The sequence below is a fragment of a genome, unplaced genomic scaffold (genome assembly GCF_019419815.1).
Source record: "Pyrus x bretschneideri cultivar Hongxiangsu unplaced genomic scaffold, Pyrus_bretschneideri_v1 Contig1, whole genome shotgun sequence".
NCBI classification, from domain to species: Eukaryota; Viridiplantae; Streptophyta; class Magnoliopsida; order Rosales; family Rosaceae; genus Pyrus; species Pyrus x bretschneideri.
The window spans coordinates 15819529-15841523 of record NW_025999390.1 but is presented as its reverse complement, the minus strand read 5'-3'; the positions used below and the strand labels follow the sequence as shown (position 1 = coordinate 15841523).

The 21995-nt window shown below is 39.7% G+C and overlaps 3 protein-coding genes across 3 annotated transcripts; all 3 read right to left on the bottom strand.

Annotated features, from left to right (window-relative positions):
- Positions 1 to 97: 97 nt before the first annotated feature.
- On the bottom strand, positions 98 to 2646 carry LOC103966733. Its single transcript, XM_048588976.1, has 5 exons — positions 2405 to 2646; positions 1759 to 1922; positions 964 to 1039; positions 594 to 663; positions 98 to 485 (listed from the first exon to the last, which is right to left on the bottom strand). The coding sequence occupies exons 1-5, from the start codon at positions 2559 to 2561 to the stop codon at positions 332 to 334; spliced, it is 621 nt and encodes a 206-aa protein (XP_048444933.1). The 5' UTR covers positions 2562 to 2646; the 3' UTR covers positions 98 to 331.
- Positions 2647 to 3363: 717 nt separating this feature from the next.
- Positions 3364 to 7777, bottom strand: LOC103966732 (transmembrane and coiled-coil domain-containing protein 4). The gene is given in 17 exon segments (XM_009379936.3): positions 3364 to 3694; positions 3852 to 3909; positions 4062 to 4132; positions 4217 to 4293; positions 4367 to 4449; positions 4530 to 4589; positions 4830 to 4965; positions 5060 to 5130; positions 5245 to 5336; positions 5461 to 5558; positions 5760 to 5912; positions 6021 to 6113; positions 6116 to 6185; positions 6431 to 6595; positions 6597 to 7073; positions 7171 to 7252; positions 7421 to 7777. Coding segments are annotated over 17 exon segments (2139 nt in total). The 5' UTR covers positions 7651 to 7777; the 3' UTR covers positions 3364 to 3571.
- A 6003-nt stretch (positions 7778 to 13780) lies between these two features.
- Positions 13781 to 20292, bottom strand: LOC103930980 (zinc finger CCCH domain-containing protein 44). The gene is given in 11 exon segments (XM_048588961.1): positions 13781 to 14722; positions 14724 to 16356; positions 16467 to 16618; positions 16848 to 16918; positions 17132 to 17182; positions 17268 to 17327; positions 17795 to 17922; positions 18014 to 18923; positions 19241 to 19425; positions 19536 to 19615; positions 19857 to 20292. Coding segments are annotated over 11 exon segments (4341 nt in total). The 5' UTR covers positions 20216 to 20292; the 3' UTR covers positions 13781 to 14010.
- Between the last annotated feature and the right edge of the window lie 1703 nt (positions 20293 to 21995).

Sequence of the window (21995 nt, the reverse complement as noted above, 5' to 3'; positions counted from 1 at the left end):
GAAGCGCTTCTCTTCATAAGTGATTTTGGGCTTCCCGAAATAGGCCCTAATTGTCTCAAGGCACATAGGTTTCTCTTATTAATCTGCTCGCATAATATGAACTAGGAAAATCTTGTATACAACCGATCAATATAACACTTCTCTTACACTAATACGCTCACATGTTAGTCACGCGACCAGTTCTACGATGGGAAAGTTATCTACAAGGGTTATATACAAGAATCCTAACGTAAAAGTACTGTAAACGATTGTCATGTAGCAAATATGGAATCAACCTGACTCGAAGACGAATATAGCAGATATGGAATCAAACTGAATCCTGCTTCTCGAGTTATTTGTTCATTCGTCTGGTTTTTTCAACAAGCAATCTTGGTCGCCCTCTGTACGAGTATAGAAACTTGTAGATACTTCCTTTTACGTACTTCCCAACTTTACGTATGTTCTTAGTCACCCCTGATGCAACAAGATCTGCGTTTCTTGTAAACCTATACATTCATTAACAAACCCCAGATAACCCATTACGAATAAGGCATAACGTTTCAGAAAACTAGGATTCCATAATTGTCACTTGAATAGTCTAATCTTATGCTTGCCTGTTGAAGAAGAGACTTCCGGCTGACTGAGTCGGTTGCTGCCTCTGAGTCTGAGGGACTTCATGATCATCTAAAAGGTAATCACAGGCGATAAATAAAGCGACAACAAATGTTTAATGTAACATTTGACCTTAACTTAAGTGCACAAGTACTTTTCGAAATCATTTCTAGAAACCAAACACTAGTTTATACATCATTTCTAACCAATGTCAAAATCTGTTCAACCAAAGTAACTTACGCGACCTCATTATCTGCGTGCCAATTTTGCAGGAAACGTCTTGACTACATTGGAGGCGAAGTATTGTAGGCAAAACCTAGAAAGAGAGATACAAAGGAAAAAAGGCGGGTAAACAAAAATTTAATTCCTTACCCCGTTTGTGATGGACATGGGCAGAAACAGGAGCGGCAGCAGGTGTCTTTTGAACCATTCTTTTGCCAACCAGAAGCTGCAGTAACTCATGTCAGTCAGAATGCTTGGCTAAACAAAGATTAATGTAGGGAGAAGCACTTTATGTAGAAATTTCATGTGTCGAGAAAGTCAGCTTCTGCATAGACTTAATTACTTCTAAGTTTCTAAGCACCAAACGCATTGATCCAACTCCAAATTGCACCAGAAGCTCACAAGTCACATGCTCTAATGAATGGTTCATAGCTTGTTATCATGCAATATATTTAGATCTTGTATAGCACGATCTGATGAGAGCTCACTGTTCAAGGGCTTGTTTGGATTAGGTTTGATAATTCACTATATTTAAGGTATGTTAAAGAATAAATGAAAAAATTGCGTCCAACTTTTTGAAGATAGAAGATGGATAACCCATCAAGGAAACTTATCCCTTGCTATCACCCCAAAATTGTAGGATTACAAGGATAACCTCCTCCATGTCTACTCCCCTCAAAATGAAAAATCATTCACCTCGATTGTCAAGTGAATTATAAGAGTTATCCATTCCAGTCCCGTCCTAGGCATCAAATGAGCCCTAAATGGCTAAAAGTAAAAGCTAATCCAATTAATATAAAAGAAACACGAAAAACGACATGCAAGCTCCATGTATTGAAGAAATCAGTTAAGGTCAATTGCCCACATCTCATATTAGCACATAATACAATGTTTTACTCTCTGTGTTTTTATGTGAGGGCTTAGGAGAGAGGAGAGATATTTAACCTTGAGACCGTAGCAAACGGGCAATTCTGGTTGTTCCTCGGAATGGTCTTTCGTAATTCGATCCAAATACAGAGAGTAACCAGCACAAGCATAACGAAATTCAGTAAGATGTCGATCATCTTTAGAAGCTTTCATTTCAGTTTCTGCAACTATTAACTGAGGCACTGGTCACCAAAATCTGCATATTAGTAGCTAGTCCAATAAAACAACAATAGAACGAATTTCAACTGACAAAAAGAAGAAAAAACACCAAACCAACAATCTCAACTACAAAAAGAGGCGGTTCAAAAATCTAAATCGCACAAATGGCGAAGAAAGATAAACCCTTTATAGGAAAATATAAGCAGATTGCAGCTCAAAGGTGATGACTTTGGTTAATTTCCCAAGCAAAATTATCATCATTAATCTCAAATTTAAGGCGAAATGCTAAAACGATGAAAAGAGAAAAACTTTTGTAATAAACTCAAGCCAATACAAACCAGAACTCAGAAATTGAAACCCTAGAATTCAAAATTCAAAAGAAAGAATACCAAAAGTTCCGCAATTGGTAAGATTTCTGGTAATAAAATTGGTCCGTTGGTGAAGAACTAACGTTTTCTTATAAAAAATTTATCGGGAACCAAACAGAAAATAGCTAAGAGGAGACCTTCGGGGATGGCGCGAGGAATGCCGACGCAGAGAGGATTGTAAGCCTTAGATTTGAGGGCGGAGGAATAATAGAGTGTTCCTTTGCATGACCTGCCTTTTTTGGAGGCTTTTGATTGGTCCGGGAGCTCGTCTTTGCCGCCGTTGTTCGTATCCATGGCGACCCTCGTCGTCGTCGTCGTCACTGTGTCATCTGTGACTGTCTTTTTCTCATTGTGTCGCGGTCGCTGTCTCGTTTGTCACTTCGCTCGGGTGGCCTCACGCATGGTTTTAACTCGCACGGAACGCTCTCTGGAGGCAGATTCTCTGCGCTACATGTAATCACGGTAAACCACGTCAATATTTTATATAAAATAAAAAGAAATAGTAATATAAAATATTGACGTGATTTAACCGTAACTACACAAAATAGAAGGACATAGAAGTGGGAGGGCAGAGAATCTGTCTCCATGCTCTCTCCTCCCGCTTACAAATTTACCGGACTATTTTTTATTTTATGATTAAAGTTGAGCTTTAGCATTCCTTTAAAATAATACGCAACGCAACCGAGTTTAGTTAAATTTGTTAGAATCATCTCTTACTGACTCTAAATTTAATTCTTTTTTTCGTAGTTTAGGTAAATTTAGCATAAAGTATCTTTTTGTGTATCAAAATGAGCTGAATGGAAATTTCAAATTCACGGGTTTTGCATTAAGCTCATATAATCATCTTTGTTTCACTTTGTTAGTCGACGTGATCAATTCCGTTCAAGTTTTCAAAATAGTAAAATAGCAAAAGTTTTTCATGTGTATTAACCCCTCGGCCAATTTACTCCAAATGTGTCACTCCGGTGGCCAGCAATGTAAAGGTAAGGGGCAGGGGCGTCGGTGGTAGCAACCGTCGAGGAAGGGGATTGGGGGCGGTGGAGTTCGGGATGGTATATAGGCGGGTTCAGTCGGACCTGTTTCTGCGAGTGCAAGAGGCACAATATGTACACATTTTATTCACAAAAAATGGAACCTTTTTTTGTTCTTTTACAAATATATGGAAGATCAATGAGTGACCAAATACGAAGCAAGAAGCTCGATCCAGTTGCGTTCTCTCTTCTTCGTCCTTGCAAATACGAAACTCGTACTAATAAACAGGGAATGAAACTAAGAAAAGAAGGTGATGTAGCACAAGGTAAAGTTTATTTTATGCAAATCATGCTCCTCTGAACGGGATAATAGCCTTCCAGTTCAACCAGCTCCAGGATCTGCTTTGTAGACCAAAGATAGGAAGAGTGCGAATCAATTATGTCCGTGACATCCACCTGCAAAAACGGAAAATATACTGATATTGTTAAGGCGATTATTCATAAAAGCCGACATGGTTGTAAAGCATTGGATAAAGCAAGGAATTGAAAGAAATATCTTCAATCCGTTATCAAATAGTATAGAGAGAGAGAGAGAGAGAGAGAGAGAGCTCACGTTCTCAATCCCTTGAACATTGATTGGTTGAATTCCAGCTAATCCTCGAGAAAGTAGACTGTTCATTAGGTGATCATTAGTTACAGTCGTGGCAAATCAACAAATTAACATCAGCTCGTAAGCTAGTTCAAGGTCGAGATGAACTCTCATTTGTGTTTGTGTATGTGTGTATGTGACCAAAGGCTCCCCCAAAACAACCATTATGCATACCTAGCACGGAAAGCAACCCCAAGCATCCAATCATTTGTGGAGTACGCATTCACAAATCTTCCAGCCACCATCTGCAAATAGCAGGACGAGAAAAAAAAAATGTAAATTCTGCAAAGTTCAGTAGTGGAAAAAAAAATAAGAAGAATTTTAATAACCTTTCTAGCAGCTTCCCATTTCTCATCTGCAATCGAGATGGGTGCTCCAAGCAGAACGACTCGTTCTACAAGTTCAGCTGCCAATAAATAACGCCTATTAATTCAGGTAGAGAAGATTGATAAGAAACTATCAATTTATTATCGCTTTACCATGATGTTCAGTTTCTGCCAAACACTGGAGACACTTGAAAATTGCTCGTGCTCCAAGTGAGAAACCCACAAGTGTTACAGGCCTGAAATTCACAAAATGGATTTTTGTTTTGTTATGATTGGTTTTTCAGGAATGTTAGTGCTTTGAAGTTACAATATATACCTGTTCCCATGAATTCCCTTTAGTAACACCTCAGCAAGAAGTTTTCCTGCTTTGTCTGACCTGGAATTGAAAAAAAAAAAAAAGTAGAACTAGCTGTCTAGCTATTAATTCATGACAAATACTACTTATGTAATTACTAAAACTTGAATATCTTCAGAGGACGGTTCATCACAAAGTGCTTCGTACCATCTAATGAATAATTCCTGCAATCATAACAACAGCTTTTGGAAACCACATGTAAATAAGAAGTAACTGAAACGAGAGGTTTCCCCACTCTTCCCAGTAAGAGAGAAAAAGGACCTGTCCACGGCAATTGCCCATTTGCTGTCTATAAAAGCAGTAGCTGCAAGTAATGTTGCCGGCCAAGCAAATGCAGTTACAAGAGTGCCTAACACAGTCATCATTGCACCTTGCTTCATCAAACCCATTGCAATTGCTACATCAACCAGTGGCAAAATCATTACCCTGGGAAACTTTTATCATCATAGTAGTACTAAAAATAATAGTAGCCATGGGTCCAAAATAATTACTTGAGGTAAGCCAATCCTGAATTGCAGTGCTCACTGCAATTAAATTCTTAGACTCCCAGAGCACTGCATACCTATAGATTCATTAAGGTCAAAATAGATAAGTCGTCTATTCATTCCATTTACGGATTAACACTCATGTAATTTCAAGTTTTCAAACATGTTGGAGAGTGGTAAAATGACTGTACCTTTCCAAATTGTCATCATGTCCCTCCCAAGGCTTTGTAAAGTCTTCCTCATCAAACACAAATCCTGAAACCAAGATCTCGACTGCTAGCCTCTGAAACATAAAGCGAGTAAAATTACAGTTTGAAGCAATAATAGATAGATATATAGATGGAGAAATATATCTCTATGTGTGTGTGTGTGAGAGAGAGAGAGAGAGAGAGTATAGCCAAACTCACGCCCTGGTTATGATTTTCTCCAATAGCTTTGAACTCAAATTGATCGACACCTCCAGTTCTTCTAGCCATTTTGCTCCCTGTGAGTCCAGCTCCAGCAGCTTGATTGGACAGAATGAGCAATAATCCATAATTTAGTTTGCAAAAAAGCAATATGAAATATGAAACTGTTTGTAGAAAACATTTTTAACTAAGTAAGAAAATCTATATAAATCATGAAGATATTTCCCACATAAACAAAATATTAAATCCAAAGATTCTAAAAGAAGCCCCCAAAAACAAAAACTTAACCACTTAATCACCTCCAAATGATGCAGCAACAACAACAGAACCAGCAACAGATCCTGCAGCAGTTGCAGCTGCGGCAAACCCACTTGCTCCAATGACTGGGATGATAGTGCCCAATGTTGGAGCTAGAGCACCAAGTCCAGCAGCAATTGCGGGGGCTGCTAGTCCTGCAGAATAGTAAAACTAAATGAATTGCAATGCAGAACCATAACCAATAAATCTGATAGGAAATTAAATTCACCAGCAACAAGGAAAAAATCTTTAGGATCTATTACCACCAGTTATTGTCAACAACGCTCCTCCAGTTATTGCAGCAGCACCAATGATACCACCACGCTTCCATTTAGCCCATTTGTCTTTTGGTGATTGGGTTCCTCTTTTTCTTCTTCTTGTTTTACTAATGCCATTGCAGAGCAAGCAACCATTGTCTCAATGGCTTCCTACAAAGCAATTTTTTTTTTTTGGGGGGGTGAGAATCATAAAAGATCACCATAAACAATCAGGGAATGCAGTTACGGTCAATTTGTGTCAAAATAAGATACTAATCTGATCGTTCTCATTAATGATAAAAATGCCGAGGTTTCTTTTTCATATTGATCATACTTCTAGACACCTAAAATAAGTAAGAACATTATCTACCAAAGCATATCTGGAATAGGGTACTCAGAGGGACAAGTACACATACCATTTTTATCCATTTGACGTCAAGCCAAGTTGCTAGCAAACGCAGAGCTACACGATGCCGAGCATCGTAACCCTTTCTCCGACGGGTAGATTTCTTCTTCTCTTCACGTTTATCAGCCAGACAAGCTGTAAGAAGTTCATAGAGAACTGTAACTTTCCTCTCATAAGCTGAGCATTGTCAACTCTCCAATAGTTTTCTCACGAATGTCACTGGTAGACGCAACTGCATCTTTAACCCTAACCAGACTACCACCAGTCCCATGCAGATTTTCCAATTGCGAGTCCACTTCTTCAATTTTTTGTTTCACATCAGCTGTGGAGCATTTCTCCATCAGCTTCTCCAAATGCTCATCCACTTCTTCCCTTTTGTGCTTCACCACAGCTGTGGACCCTTTCTCCTGTGAAGTTCCCAACTTCCCATCCGCCGCCTCAATGTTCTCTTTCACCTCAGTTGTGGAGAACTTCTCGCGGCATTCATTTTCATATTCACGATGCTTTTCCATCTTCGACTGCGAAGACTCGTGATCCTTTTCCATGCTAGACGCCATAGCGTCAATACCTTTTGACAACGCAAGCTCTTGATCTGAATTTTCGGAAGCATCCTTACCATCACGACCACCTTCTTCAGCAAGCAACCTCAAGAACTATGACAAAAATCAAAATCAATAACAAAAACGAAACCCGAAACCTGAAAAAACCTGAATAAATTGTTTATCGAGATATTGCAACAAACGAACTTACAGCTCCAACATGATGGCTAGCAGGAGAAGTAGCAGCACTCTCCTGAAGTCCAGACCATGCTGCAGAATCAATCTCCAGAAACCTATTCACAATGCCTCAGGTAATCAAAAACCTAGAATTCAAATCCCTAAATATAAATTACTGTCCTAAATTCCCAACAATCTCAGCACCCAAACAGGGCAACGAAAAATTTCTACGATCACCTCAAATAAATAAATAAAAGAACTCAAAATTGAAGAAAAAAGTGGACCTGAAAACGGGTGGGAGGAGACCCGAGTTTTCGTGGACCCAGAGATCCGGGTCGTCGGAGACGGAGTCGGCGCTGCTGACGCTGCTGGTCCGCTCCTCCGTCGACTCTTCTTCTTGTGATGACAATCGCAGAGGGCGCGTCTGGTGGATCTGAGCCTGGTGAAGAGCGAACGCGAACAGAGCTCCGGCGGCGTACCGCTGCGTCGGCGTCAGATACGACGGCGGGGCCATGAGCGATGCCACCTGAAGCCTCGAATGAACTGAAATTTTTTTGAAATCCTGAAATTTGTCCTGACTACTTCTTCATTGCTTGTCCACGCGGCAACGTGAAGAGTTGTTTTCGATACAATTGATATACATATCAATTCATATTAGTGACAACATATCAATTCATATTAGTGAGAGGAAGGAAGTAGGTATAAAATATCACACTATAATTATAATAACACAAGAGGATGATAAATAAAAAAGGAATGGATACATACTGATGTTATTGATCTTTTCTTCTTCTCAGTTTATTTTGATAGCACACGAAGCGCTCTATTTATAAAGCAACTCCAAACAAGCATAATAATTACACCTTGAAATTTATAGCACACACCTTTTAAAAATACAATCCTCATTCATTTTCCTAGTCAATATTAATGTGTGGGTATTCATTAACCCACAAATATTTTCAACACTTCCCCTTGGATGCCCATATATCAACATCAATTGCCTCGTTAAAACCTGACTCGGAAAAACCAAGTGGGAAACCATAGCGAAGGAAAAAGAGTACAACTTTACCTGGATTGTTGATATAGTGTTAAGTACGCTTATGTTACCTCGTTAAAAACTTGATAGGAAAAATCATGATCGAATGAAAAAGAGTACAACATGCATGTATCATGGATGCTCCCCCTGATATGTATCTCCTCCTGATTCCGTATTTTCCAAATTTATCTGATTGGTAAGTCGACGTAATCCGATACTTTGCACTAACTTCTGAAACGTTCACTTTGGTAGAGATTTGGTGAACAAGTCTGCCAGATTTTCATTGAAACAGATTTGTCTGACTTCAATAACTTTAACCTTCTGAAGCTCATGTACACTGAAAAAATTTGGAGATATGTGTTTAGTCTTATCGCCCTTGATGAATCATTCCTTTATTTTTGGCAACACAGGCTGCATTATCTTCATGGATGACAGTTGGAATGTTTGTCTTTGAAGATAAACTACATGAATTCTGGATATGATGGATCATTAATCTTAACCAAGAACATTCACGACTTGTTTCATGTAAAACAAGTATTTCTGAGTGATTTGAAGATGTAGCAACTAATGTTTGCTTTGTTAAGCGCTACGAGATTGCTGTATCTCCATTCTTGAACACATATCCAGTTTGTGAGCGGGCTTTATGCGGATCAGAGAGAAAACCAATATCTGCATATCTAACAAGGACCTGATCATTTGTGGATTTATTTGAGTAGAAGAGACTCATGTCTGTTATCCCATGAAGGTATCGCAATACATCTTTGACTCCCTTCCAATGACGAATTGTTGGAGCAGAGTTATACCTTACTAACAAGTTGATTGAAAAAGGTATATCTGATCTAGTACATTGTGCTAAATACAATAAATCACCTATTACACTTCAATATGGTACTTCTGGACCAAGGACCAGTTTATCATCTTCTTTTGGAAAAAATGGAACTTTCTTAATGTCCAAAGAACGAACGACCATTGGTGTGCTGAGTGGATAAGCCCATACCAAATCGCTTCAGAATTTTTTCAATGTAAGCTGATTGGTAGACCAAAATTCCACTAGCACAATGCTTGATCTGCAGGTCGAAACAATATTTTGTTTTTCCATGTATTTCATTTCAAATTCGCTTTTCAGATATTCAGAAGCTTTATTGAGTTCTTCAAGGGTTTCAACTAGGTTCATATCATCGACATATACTGCAACTATAGCATATCCAGTGTTGGATTTCTTAATGAACACACAAGAGCAAATGACATTGTTGGTATACCCTTCTTTGATCAAATACTTACTGAAACGATTATACCACATTCAGTCCAGATTGTTTCAGCCCATACAATGATCACTTTAATTTGATTAAGAGCATACCTCGTGGTTTGTTAGTTGTTTCAAGCAACTTAAGTCCTTCTGGACTTTCATAGATATCTCAATATTTAATTTTCCATATAGATACGCGGTGATGACATCTATAAGTTGCATGTCAAGTTTTTCTGAAACTACTAAACTTATTAAGTAACGGAACGTAATTGCATCCATTACAGGAGAGTATGTCTCCTCATAATCAATTCCAAGTCTTTGTGAAAAGCTTTATGCAATGAGTCGTGTTTTATATCTTGCAATCTTGTTTTTCTCATTTCGCTTTCTTATGAATACCCATTTGTAACCCACAGGGTTTATACCAAGCGGGGTTTGGACTGCCAGTCCAAAAACATTTCGCCTTTCCAAAGAATTTAATTCTGCCTGGATTGCATTTTTCCACTTAGGCCAATTTTATCTTTCTTTGCATTCATCAACAGAGCGGGGTTCAATATCATCACTTAATATGATTTCAGTGGCTACTGCGAATGTGAACATGTTGTCGATGATTATTTTATTCTTATCCCACAATTCATTAGTACAAGCATAATTTATGGAGATTTCTTTGCTTTCATGCACCTCTGTTTCTTCAAATACATGTGTCTCTTCAATGACATTTTCTTTTTCTGAAAGTACAGGATCATGAATTATGGATTTATCATTCATTTTTTTCTTCTTGAATGATTTCGTTTGGATTCAGTTGTGCCATCGTCTTTTTCTTTCAAAAGAATGAATCTTTGGAACCTAGGAGTCTACCACGCTTCAGATGTGCACCAGATGAATCATTCGTTGACACTTTATTTTGTCCAACAGGGACATCAATTCTTGCAGGTGCATTTGCAGCTGGTATATGTGATTTTGTCACTTTCATAGCATCATTAAATGCATCTGGCATTTGATTGGCGATACCTTAAAGATGAACGATTATTTTCACTTCATTTTCACATTGAGTGCTATATGGATCAAAATGAGATAAGGTGGGAACAGCCCATGTCAGCTCTTGTCATTCTTCTGGAACGGTCTTTTCTCCCCCTAACGACGGGAAGACTATCTCATCAAAGTGACAATCAGTAAAACAAGCTGTAAACATATCACCTTTCAAGTGTTCCAAATATCTAATGATACAATGAATCAAAACCCACATAAATTCCCAGTCTGCGCTAAGGTCCCATTTTAATGCGTTGTGGTGGTGCAATAAGCACATAAACAGCACAACCAAAAACTCGTAAGTGTGAAATGTTTGGCTAATGCCCAAACACGAGTTGCATTGAGGAGTATTGGTAGTTGGTTATAGGTTTCAATCAAATCAATGATGCAACATGTAAGATGGCATGTCCCTATGCATAGACTGACAATTTTGTTTTCATGCGCAGAATGCGGGCTATTAATTGAAGCCACTTGATAAATGCATTTGCTAGACCATTTTGAGTATGGACATGAGGAATAAGATGTTCAACATCAATGCCCAATGTCATGCAGTAATCATCAAAGGTTTGAGACGTAAATTCACCAGCGTTATCAAGTCGGATTGACTTAATAGGGTAATCTGGGAACTGTGCTCGCAACTTAATTATCTGAACAAGAAGTCTTGTAAAAGCTACACTCCGAGTAGATAAGAGACAAACATGTGACCATCGGGTAGATGCATTAACCAAAACCATAAAATATCGGAATGGTCCACATGATGGTTAAATAGGCCCACAAATATCCCCTTGAATTCTTTGCAGAAATGATGGGGATTTAGCATCAACCTTTAGTTGTAATGGTCTAATTACCAACTTCTCTTGAGAACAAGTCTTACAAGGGTTATCATTTGAGATAGCAATGTGTCTGATCAATAATGGATGGTCATTAAAGTTGGCAATGATTCTGCGCATCATGGTAGCTCCTGGATGACCTAGACGGTCATGCTAAAGCATGTAAACTTTTGAATCAATGAACTTCTGGTTCATGACAATATGTGATTTAACTGTCTTTATGTATGTATAATATAATCCACTTGTCCAACCATGCAACTTCTCCAATATACACTTCTACGTATCATTGGAGGTAATGCATAGATACTCCACATTTTTTGCACTTTTTGTTTCAATATGGTATCCATTTAAACGTATGTCTTTGAAACTTAACAAATTTTGAGTAAATCGAGTAGCGTATAATGCATTCTGTATGGACAATATTGTTCCATTTGGTAATATAATCTGGGCTTTTCCTGAGCCTTCAATTACATCTAATTGGCCTGATATTGTTGTTACCCTTACGTTTGTAAGGATCAATCTTGAGAAATACTTTCGATCTTGAAGTATTGTATATGTGGTTAAGCTGTCTGTAAGACAAATATCGTCGTCATTTCTCATGTTTTGAGAATGACCATAGTTTTTATCCATACTTTCTTAGTAAAGGGGATCACAGTTAAAAACAATTTATAACAGGAAATTTAAATGTCACTTTAATTGAATTTGAAATGCTAGTTTTAAACTACAAGTTCAGTACATCAAACATAAATGATTCAGTCAGACTAGTACACTTCAATCCCTATTTCCACAATGAAGTCTGAAACATCTAGGTGGGTTGTGTTTAATTGCCCTCAAAAGTCACACACTGCATTAGGTATATTCATTGGTTTAGCCTGATCGAGAAAATTTGTCTCAACACCCTTCTCCTTAATGGAGGCTTATATAGATCCACTAGATGTTTTGGGGTACGACAAGTATGCGCCCAGTGCCCATTGCCACCACAACTATGGCAAGCTCCTTCAGAGTTTTTGGAAACATTGTTCATATGAGCTTTGCCTTTGTGGCGATTTACATTTTTGAAGCTCGGGCCTAAATTATGCTCTGGTTGTGAAACTGTACATCATGATTCTTGCCTTTCCCGTTCCACCGTCCTCGCCTGTGGCTATGTCCTCGTTTATGATTATTACCACCAAAGGGTGTGGCGTTCACTTCGAGGGAAGCATCATTCACTTCTGGGAATGGTGCAAATCCAGTAGGTCGGGAATGATGATTTTTTCATCAAAAGCTCATTGTTTTGTTCAGCTACTAGGAGCATAGATATCAACTGGTTTTATTCAGTGAAACCTCGCTCTCTATACTGCTGTTGTAGGAGCACATTAGAGGCATGAAAGGTGCTAAAAAATTTTTCCAGCATATCTTCCTCAGTGATGGTTTCCCCATAGAGTTTCATCTGGGAGCTAATTCTGAACATCGCAGAATTTTACTCAGCCACTGACTTGAAATCCTAGATCCTTAGGTGAGTCCACTCATAACGAGCTCTTGGAAGAATCACTGTTTTCTGGTGATTGTATCTGTTTCTTAATGCATTCGAGAGAGCTAACGGATCTTCAACCGTTAGGTACTCGCTCTTTAGTCCTTCATTAAGGTGGAGACGGATAAAGATCATGACCTTCGCCCGATCTTGAGAAGATGCATTGTTCTCCTCCTTGATTGTTTCTCCAAGATTCCCTACCTCCAAATGGATCTTGGTATCCACTACCCAAGTAAGGTAGTTCTTCCCAGTAATGTCCAGGGCAACAAAATCAAGTTTTGCCAAGTTCGTCATTTTCTTTTCTGAAAGAAAACTAAGATGTGTAAGAACTTGCAATAATATGTATTCTGAAGGTATGTAGTGTTAGAACTTCTGATTCTTATAAATTTTTCATTTTGATATTCAGACTAAAATGTAGTGTTACTACGGTCTAGTAGTATTTCTCTTCGCTTGGAAATGAAAGGTCTTAGGTTCAAATCTCGTGAATAGAGAATTCGATACCAAATTAGGTTGCCCACTATGTGACTTGGTCGAACTGCCCCTCCTCTTAGTGTAAAAATATCGATGTTCTCAAAAAAAAAAAAAAAAAAAAAAAAAGAAAGAAAGAAAGGAAAACAATGTTTCCATCTTCATTTATAATAGATTGTTACATGTGACTATGATAGTCTGGTAGGTTTGAGATGTTACCATGAGTCGTAATCGAAGTGTCAACAAATCTCTCTCCTCACTAAGTTATATTGCGTGTCATAGTGTGTATAGTCACTCATGCGGGTGTAAGCGATTTCTAATTATAAATCATTACAACTATACATGACCCACAATTAGAAATGACCAACGCTTATGGTAGAATTAGTCACCCAAGCACGCATGAGTGATTTTTTTACCACGGATTACTAAACCACCTAAATTTGATACGGTAAACATAACCCTATATTTAGGTACGATTGGATGGAGTTGCCATTCAAGATCAAGCAACTTAGCAAAATGCACGAGAAGAAAACACAAGGAATTAATTCTTGAGTTGGGTAAAAGGTCCATTGTGGACGTCATTACTTGTTCATCAGATATTACTTGAAACATGGAATGAATACCACAATATCATGGTACTCTAAATTAATATGCTAAATCTAATCCCAAAAAAATAATTATTCACTTAAGCAGTCTCCTCATTATGAGCAATGAATTCAGAATTAAATGTGTCTAATTTTGTTGTTTGAGACCCAAAATCAGGGGTGCAAATAACTACACGACGCTCCCTTCTTGCAGTGCCCGCTTTCGTAATATTTACAAACCCGCTGCCCTTTGGGGGGAGGCCTGAACGAACCTCCGTTTCCGTTTCCGTTTCCGTTTCCGTTTCCGTTTCCATACAATGTCTGCCTGTTCCATCCAAACCTACCCCTACCGATACCTAAATCCCTATTCTGGAAACCACGATCTCGTGGACTGAAGAATCTTTCTTCACCATATCTTGGTTGGCTTTCCCACATGCCCCTGGCCGGCAACTGATGACCTGGATGAATGCTCGTGTTTCCATGTGTTATGCCCTGACCACCTCCCCAACCCAGGTTTACACTTCCTTGGTCTGGTCCTCCCCATCCCATGTTGGCATTTCTCGGAACTGGCTGAACTGCTTCCCAACTCCTTCCTGTGCTTTCTGACCTACCATTCCAATGGTTGTCTGTACTGGCTATGTCCGACGGTGCAGTGGTTCGTATCTCTGTCCCTGCCTCAAATTGGTTAACCGAAACATCACTGTACTTTCTGTCTCCCTCCATTCCAGGGCTTGTGGACGAATGTACACCAGATCTGTTTTGTAGATCAAGAGCATTTCCCTGACATATCCCAACTGGTTTGTCCGTTTCCATGGAAACTTGTAAATCGCCAGTGGAGCTCAAATCAAGAGCATTTCCATGACGTACCCCAAGTGGTTCATCTGCCCATGGAACCCCGTAAATCACCAGTGGAGCTCAAAGCATCACCTTTTCCAGGGTCGGGTGCTGGGCTAAATCCATCTACAGAACTTATACTACCGTTTTTTGAACCCTCTGTAAACTCCCCTCGACAGTTCATGATTGAAGTTGAGTTAGCCAAGCTGGTGAGAGTCTCCATTGCTTCAACTTCAGCCAGAAGATCTGAAACTGATTCATCAGGTAAAGTACAAAATTCAGTTGGTTCTGTAAACTGATCCATCTCGCTTGGTTTAAAAGAAGATGCAGAGACAAGACTGGATTCCCATTCCTCTATAGAAGATGGTTTAGCTGGAGTAGGGGAATATCGACCCCAGTCACCACCTACTTCCGGAAGTGGTGCCCCACCACCCACTAAACTAGAAGAAGTGCTCCAGCTATGGCCAGCGTCCTGAACAGGAGCATTTGAAGGCACAAACTGTCTAATTTCAGCAGCCTGACTTTTTAAGTCTCCGTTGCTTGGTTTTGGAGTGGGACTGGACATATCTGAAAAATTATGTTCCTTCTGATCTTGTTCTGCAGTCTCAGGTGATTTAGCGAAAGGAACAAAAGTCGAGTTGGAATGACAGCCGTTTGAAGGACTGCTTACAGGTGGAGGTCTCCAGTTTTGCCCTGAAGATTGGCCTGAATGGCCATCACTATCAGATCGGCTCTCATTACACTGTCCATTCGCAATTTGACCTTGAGCAGTTTGTTGGGGATCCGCATTTCCATTCGTCTGATCAGAGTTAATTTCCGCTCCTCTACTTTCCCCTTCTTGATGCAACAGAGTTTCAGATGGCATCACGGGCAGAGAAGGTTGTGAACTACTCTCTTGGGGTTGGTTAGGTGAAGAATTATTATCCTTCAATGGAACCTGGCCTTGCAAAACGATTCCATTTTGTTCATCACTAGAATTGACAACATCTGCAAATGCAGTGTTCCTTACAAGTTCACTACTGCCACTATTATGCAAACTTTGGCCATCCTGCTTCGTGTTCCAGCTCTCTTCAACCTGTTTATCATCCACTGCAGCTGGGTTCATACTCTTGTTCCTTCCATCATCCTGACCATTGTTTCTATCATCCAAGGCAACTGTAAATCCCTGAGAAAGTAACGGGCTGTCATGCGGCAATAATGGTTCTTTATACTGTCCATTCAATGCATCAGCCAAAAGGACGGAATCACCTGGATTCTCATTTATCTTCCATATTCTATGATCAAGAGGGAAGTGCCCAGCTGTACTCCATTTACGCAACTGCATCAGTGCAAATGGTCCTTGAACTTTTCCAGTGGGGTCCTGGTAGTGCCATATTATGTCTGCCTCAAAATCATCAACACATAGGTTCACATTCGTCACTATAGACAAGGGCAATGATGAATTTTCTGATGCAACCTCAGAAAGTGTATTAGATTCAACTGCTGATTGATTATTCCCATCAAAAGACACCAAACCAGTGAGATTGACCTGGCTCCTTGTTGTATTGCGTCCATTAATTCCAAATGTTTCTCTACCCGAATTTTTCCGTCCCTTGCTTCTTGAATTGCTTGAAGTATCACCTTCCCTTGGTTGTGAGAAAGGTTCCCTTCCCCTTCTACCAGATCTTCTTGGTCTTACTTTAGCATCTGCATACACATCAGCGCAATTAAAACCAAATTAACATTTCCAAAAGAAACCTTGAAAACTAGAAACGGACAAGATGTTATTCCATGTCTATTAAATCAATGTAAGGGACCTTGTTTCTTATCGAATGCTCCAGCACTGTCTTCAGATTCGCAACTTGGATCCATAGTAGGATCAGGTCGTACTTCAGGAATTTCACTGAGTCTGCGCTGACGTTCCTCTGGTGAGTTCAGAAGCTGTAGTTTCTCCACGCATTGCTTAAGCGTACACTATGGTCAAGGAAAACTTGATGTTCTTAGACCAAAATACCTCAGCCACAAGACACTACGAAGAATAGAGTACACAGGTACCCATGAAACGGCCTCTCATACTAAGTAATGTGCTACAAGTAATCAACAAGTAAACAGAGAGTGAAACTGGAACAACCACAACAAAGTGCAAGAAATGTCTACATATAAACTAAAAGCATTGAACAATCAACAAAAAAGGATATTCTTTTCTGCGTCCTTTTTCACTTGCTCGATCGCGAAGGTGACTAATCCGTAATACCTCTGCATCCAGACACTAGATCATAGAGCAAGACCATTGGCAACCAAAAAGCAATATCAGACGTAGCACTTGATTTATTTAGAACAAACAATAAAAGCCAATGAATATACTTAAATGGGGCAGTATAATTATTAACTAAAAAGGGAAAAGAAAATTCATCTAAAATCCTTCCATAAAAACACATATGTATTCTCTTCTTGCCTCAGCATTAAAAGTAACGAAACTTACATCATTTACTCTAATTGCATGAAGTGCCATTGCTTTCTCCTGAATCTCACCCTACACCCAGCACAAATTTCCTTTGTAAAAAGAGTTGCAATTATCTTGCACATGACATACAACAGAACATAACATGCAAACCTACCACAGTCAACTGTTTGCTGAGCCCACACCTTATACTTTGACGTAATCGTTTGCATTCATCCTGTGAAAATAAGTAAAATATCCGAATTGAATAAGAGGGGATGAAGGGAATAAGTATCTGAACATGATCAACACACCTCAATAGACTGGCTTGTGACCAAAAAAAAAAACTTGTATGTAAACACTAGCATGCCTTAATCAATGTATTATTTGGTTATATAATTATTTTCCATGTTAAGAAAGGATTGAAAATAGTGTGCATATGGGTTTCAGGTCAGTCATTAATGGTGCGGGTAAACGTTCCCCCAGCATCCTTTCATGCTATAGTTCACATAACTGAAAAAGGGAGGGCAAAAATAAATAATTGGGCTCCAAGAACTTTCATTATTGATATATATACTAATTCACACGTATTTTTAACCTTCAGTTCCAAAAGAATTATCGAAAAAAGAAAATCCTACCATGCGTAGATAAGTTATATCAAGGACCCTGGTCCCTGGGAGGAGAGCAGGCAATAAGTTCACTGACCTGGGAGAACTCCTGATTAGAGATCTCGTCAATTGATATAACCTCTTTCTTGTTTAAGTTCAAGATCTCAAGTTTAACATGAGTTGTTCTTGTGCCAACTTTATAAGGTTCAGCAACCTTGCAGGTACCTGCAGACAATGATGTCATCAATACAAATATTGCATGACTTATTGTGAAAATATAATAAATAAGTTGGAGCATTGGTTGTGTTACTAATACCTACGACTTGGACAAGCCTATAAATATCTTGCTTTTGATCACCACTAGGAATTCTTATTCGCACAATTGAACCAACCACCTTCTCGTGCAATTTATCAATGTCTTCAAAAAAATTCTCCATCGAGTTACGACGCAAGTAAATCAGATTAATGTTGTGAACATCAATCGCTGCAAATGCATCTGGATTGGTCAGTGGTCCTCTCTCATCTACCCTTTTGCGTGTTTTACGCTTCTTATCATTACCCATCATGGTTTGATGATCATAGTTCCCATCAATCTCCATTTGGCTGGCAATAGTATTAACAATTCCAGCACTACTAATATTATCTGCCTTGGAACTTTCCTTTACGGGGAAGTGAAATTCAAGAAGCTTTAACATTTCAAAGTGACCCACACATTCTTTCCCAAACAGCCTTATGAGCCTCGAATCACAAATAATTTGGCATTTCTGGCAAGGATCACGAAGATTGTTTTTCTTTATGTACTCAAGCAAAAGCGCCTGGACCTCAAACTGAGATAGCACAGATATATCACCATTTCTCATATGAGCAACAAACTCCAAGAGCTCCTTCGATGCCCAAACTGTGTCTTCAGGGAGAGGCATCCCTTTTTCACCAAGTGATTTTTCAGCACTCAAGTCCTTGTCAGAAGTTCTAGGCTTTTTATTACTTCTTTTGGAGTGTGTAGCTTCCAAATCTGCACAACAGTTGACAGCACCTGAATTTGTTTTATTACCATCGTAAAGTTCAACTGAAGAATCCCTCTTACAAACCATAACAGCAGCTTCATTTGATGGATTTTTAGCTTTAATAAGCTCGTCCAAAGTTAACGATAGTTTCCCTTTCAAAAGAATCCAGTAAACCTTGAAGAGATACTCCCAGCTGCTTTTGTCATCAAAATCAACTTGAGCCTGCAGAAAATTTCAATGAGAAAGGAAAACGATAAAATTGCACTGCCAGATGGAAAGAAACAAAATAAATAAACCTCCAAAAGGGTAGAACGTGATGGAATGCCACTTTAATTACAGCAGCAAATAATGCACTAATGCGGGCACAAAGTACAATTAAAGAAATAAATAAAATAAAAACCTAAAACAATTCTCAATATGAAAGAGTTCTCTTCTGTTCTTAAATCAATCCAATCCCTCTCCAAAATTCAACAAAGCTGAGAATCTTCAATCCATAGGTAAAAATGTCTGTAAATAAATAAATACGTGTTCAAGCATACCCCTTCCTTGTTTTCTTGCATATTCTCAATTAGCATTATAGTTCTCATACATGTTCCGCAAAATCCTTTATTTGCTCGTACACATTGATAATCCGCGCCTTTAGTACATCCTTTGCACAGAGAATATGTACAAGTATAGCACCAATAATGGGCAGCCTTCTGACAACTGCTACATATATGCCAACCTGACATGCATAATATCCAGGAACACCGAAATGTCAACAAACCACACAACCATGATAACTCAACTTACCAAAGAGACAAAAAATGAACAGGTTAACATAGTGCAACATACCACAATTCCATTTGGCTTTCGATTTAAAGAAGGCCTCATCCCGCTTGATGCACGAAGGATGGTAAGCCTTAGGGCATCCCCTATCAAGTATCAATCCACAAACAAGACTTGATTAAGCAATGCAAATGAGCAACAACACATCCACTAAATTTCACAAAACGAAACACAAAATCGACTCGAACTGTCCATTGGATTGCCAATAAGGAGATGAAACAACCCAAATCAGCTAAATTAAGTAAAATCTCTCAGCTTTTATAACATGGACTAATCAAAATTGGACTGAATTGACTAAGCTGCGACCATGAAAAACCGGATTCTCACCTGCGATCACAAAGCACGAGGCTTCCGCCGTCAAAGCAAATGAAGCAAACGTCTTCTTCTTCGTCCTGCTGCTTCCTCACCGCCGTCGCTTTCGGATGCCCGCTCGGCGGCCGGCCCCGCCTCCGCTTCCCCAAGCTCTTTCCCGCCTCCTCTTTGACCACCACCATCTGCCCCGCCTCCCCGGCAACCTTCCCCCCGCCGATCGTTTCGCATTGAAAGGCCGCCAAGATTTCCTCCCCCGCCGGCATCGACCGGTCAAACACCTTCTCCGGTTGCGGCGGTTCTCCTCCTCCGCCTCCGTCTTCTTGTATACTGGGTCTGTAGAAGGCGGAGGCGAGCTGAGCTTGCTCAAGCTCCATACAAACAATAACTGAAAAGAATTGGATAGATTTGTACAGAGAGAGAGAGATTGAAAACCCTAGGAGTTGGAACTGCAATTATAAGAAGTGACTAAAGCGGCAGCAGCAGCAGCGCACATGGAAGATCGGGTGCCGATGGGACAAACATTTATCGGGTCGGGTTTAGGTCCGGTCCGGGTAAATGGGCTTAAAAGTGAGAAGGACCGGCGACACACGGCGCTGCCGATAGGCGGACACCTGGGAGGAGATTGGCTTGGAGAAAGAAAAAGAGAGAAAAAAATGGAGGAGAGAGAAAGAGAGAGGGGAGAGAGGGGGGGGAGGTCGTTGTTTGGGTAGGCAGGGAAGTCAGGGGGCTGTCACACAAAGGTTGGATGAGTGGAAGGGAAAGGGAGGGAGTGGGTTAAATTACCATTTTGCCACAGGAGGGGGGTCAAAACGCGGCTCTTGCGAGCCTATTGATATTCGAGCACCACGTGGTGAGTGGGCACCCAGAAAAGGTGATCGGCTGTGGGGGCCGCCCTTGAATTTTTGTTCAACTCTTTAGACATGACGATACCGGATACTCACTCCTCTTGCATTCATTCACTTCCTAACTTTGATTTTCTTGTTCATGTTATCTTTTTTTTTTGTATGAATAGTAAATTTCAGTAATTTTGTTCATAATTATTGCAGTTATAGGAATGTGATTGTGTAAATTCTAGTATATATATGGATATCTCTTATATTCCTATCAGGAGTTAATTATCTATTAAGAGTTGTAATCCTAAAGGGTAAGGTTTTTGTCTATCCTACTACTATAAATAAATGCACAATGAGATGATATAACACACACCTCACAATTAAATCTCTCTCTTCTCCCTCTTGCTACCGCCGTCCCCTCTCTCTCTAATCCCTTAGATAGCTCAGTTAAATAGGCCTACAACACGTTATCAGCACACTCTTGCCAAAAACTGAGAAATTAACAGACCATAGGAAAAGGCTATCTTCCACAAAATTCAAAAGCTCTTCTTTGTTTTCTGTCAATCATGTACGCTTAAAATAAAGGAAGATATTTGAAACGTCCACGAAGCATGAAAACATTCCCCATGATGCATGAACCCTTCTATGTTTATATTTTCCTTATGATGCATGAACCCTTCTATGTTTATATTTTCCTTACGATATATATATATATATATATATTGTATATGTTTCATATATTTGTCAAAATATATATATATATATATATATGTTTCATGCATTACGCAATTAAAATGCTATGTGGAATTGTAAGTTAAAGAATATAAATAAATTAGAAGCAACTCTAGGGTTTGTTCAAACCTTAACCATGTCGGAAAAAAAAAACAAACAAACAAACAAACAATTTTTGCATTGGGCACTGTGCGGCACCACCGCCGCACCCCCACCGTGGCATCATCCGACCATCACTGGCCTGAAACCCAGTCGAGTGGACCACATGGCAACAACCTTTGGGCTTGCTGCACTAACCTAGACATCCCAAAGCCTTAGGGCCTGATCTAGCTAATGGGCCTGAAGTCCCTTAACCCAAACTAAAAGCCTGCAGCCTTTTAGGCCGATGTCCTACGAGTCCCTAGCCTACTGGGTTATGCCATTTTGCCCCAGCTTGCTTCCCGCAGCCCTGTCTGCTAGGTTGAGCTTGCCCCGACCTGAACCCAACCTTGGTTAGGTTTCCTACACGAACTCAAGGCTAGCGTTCCGTTGGGCCTGACCCATGCCCTCCCATTCGGCCCAAAAGCCAGTAGCTGTTGTTGCTGGGCTC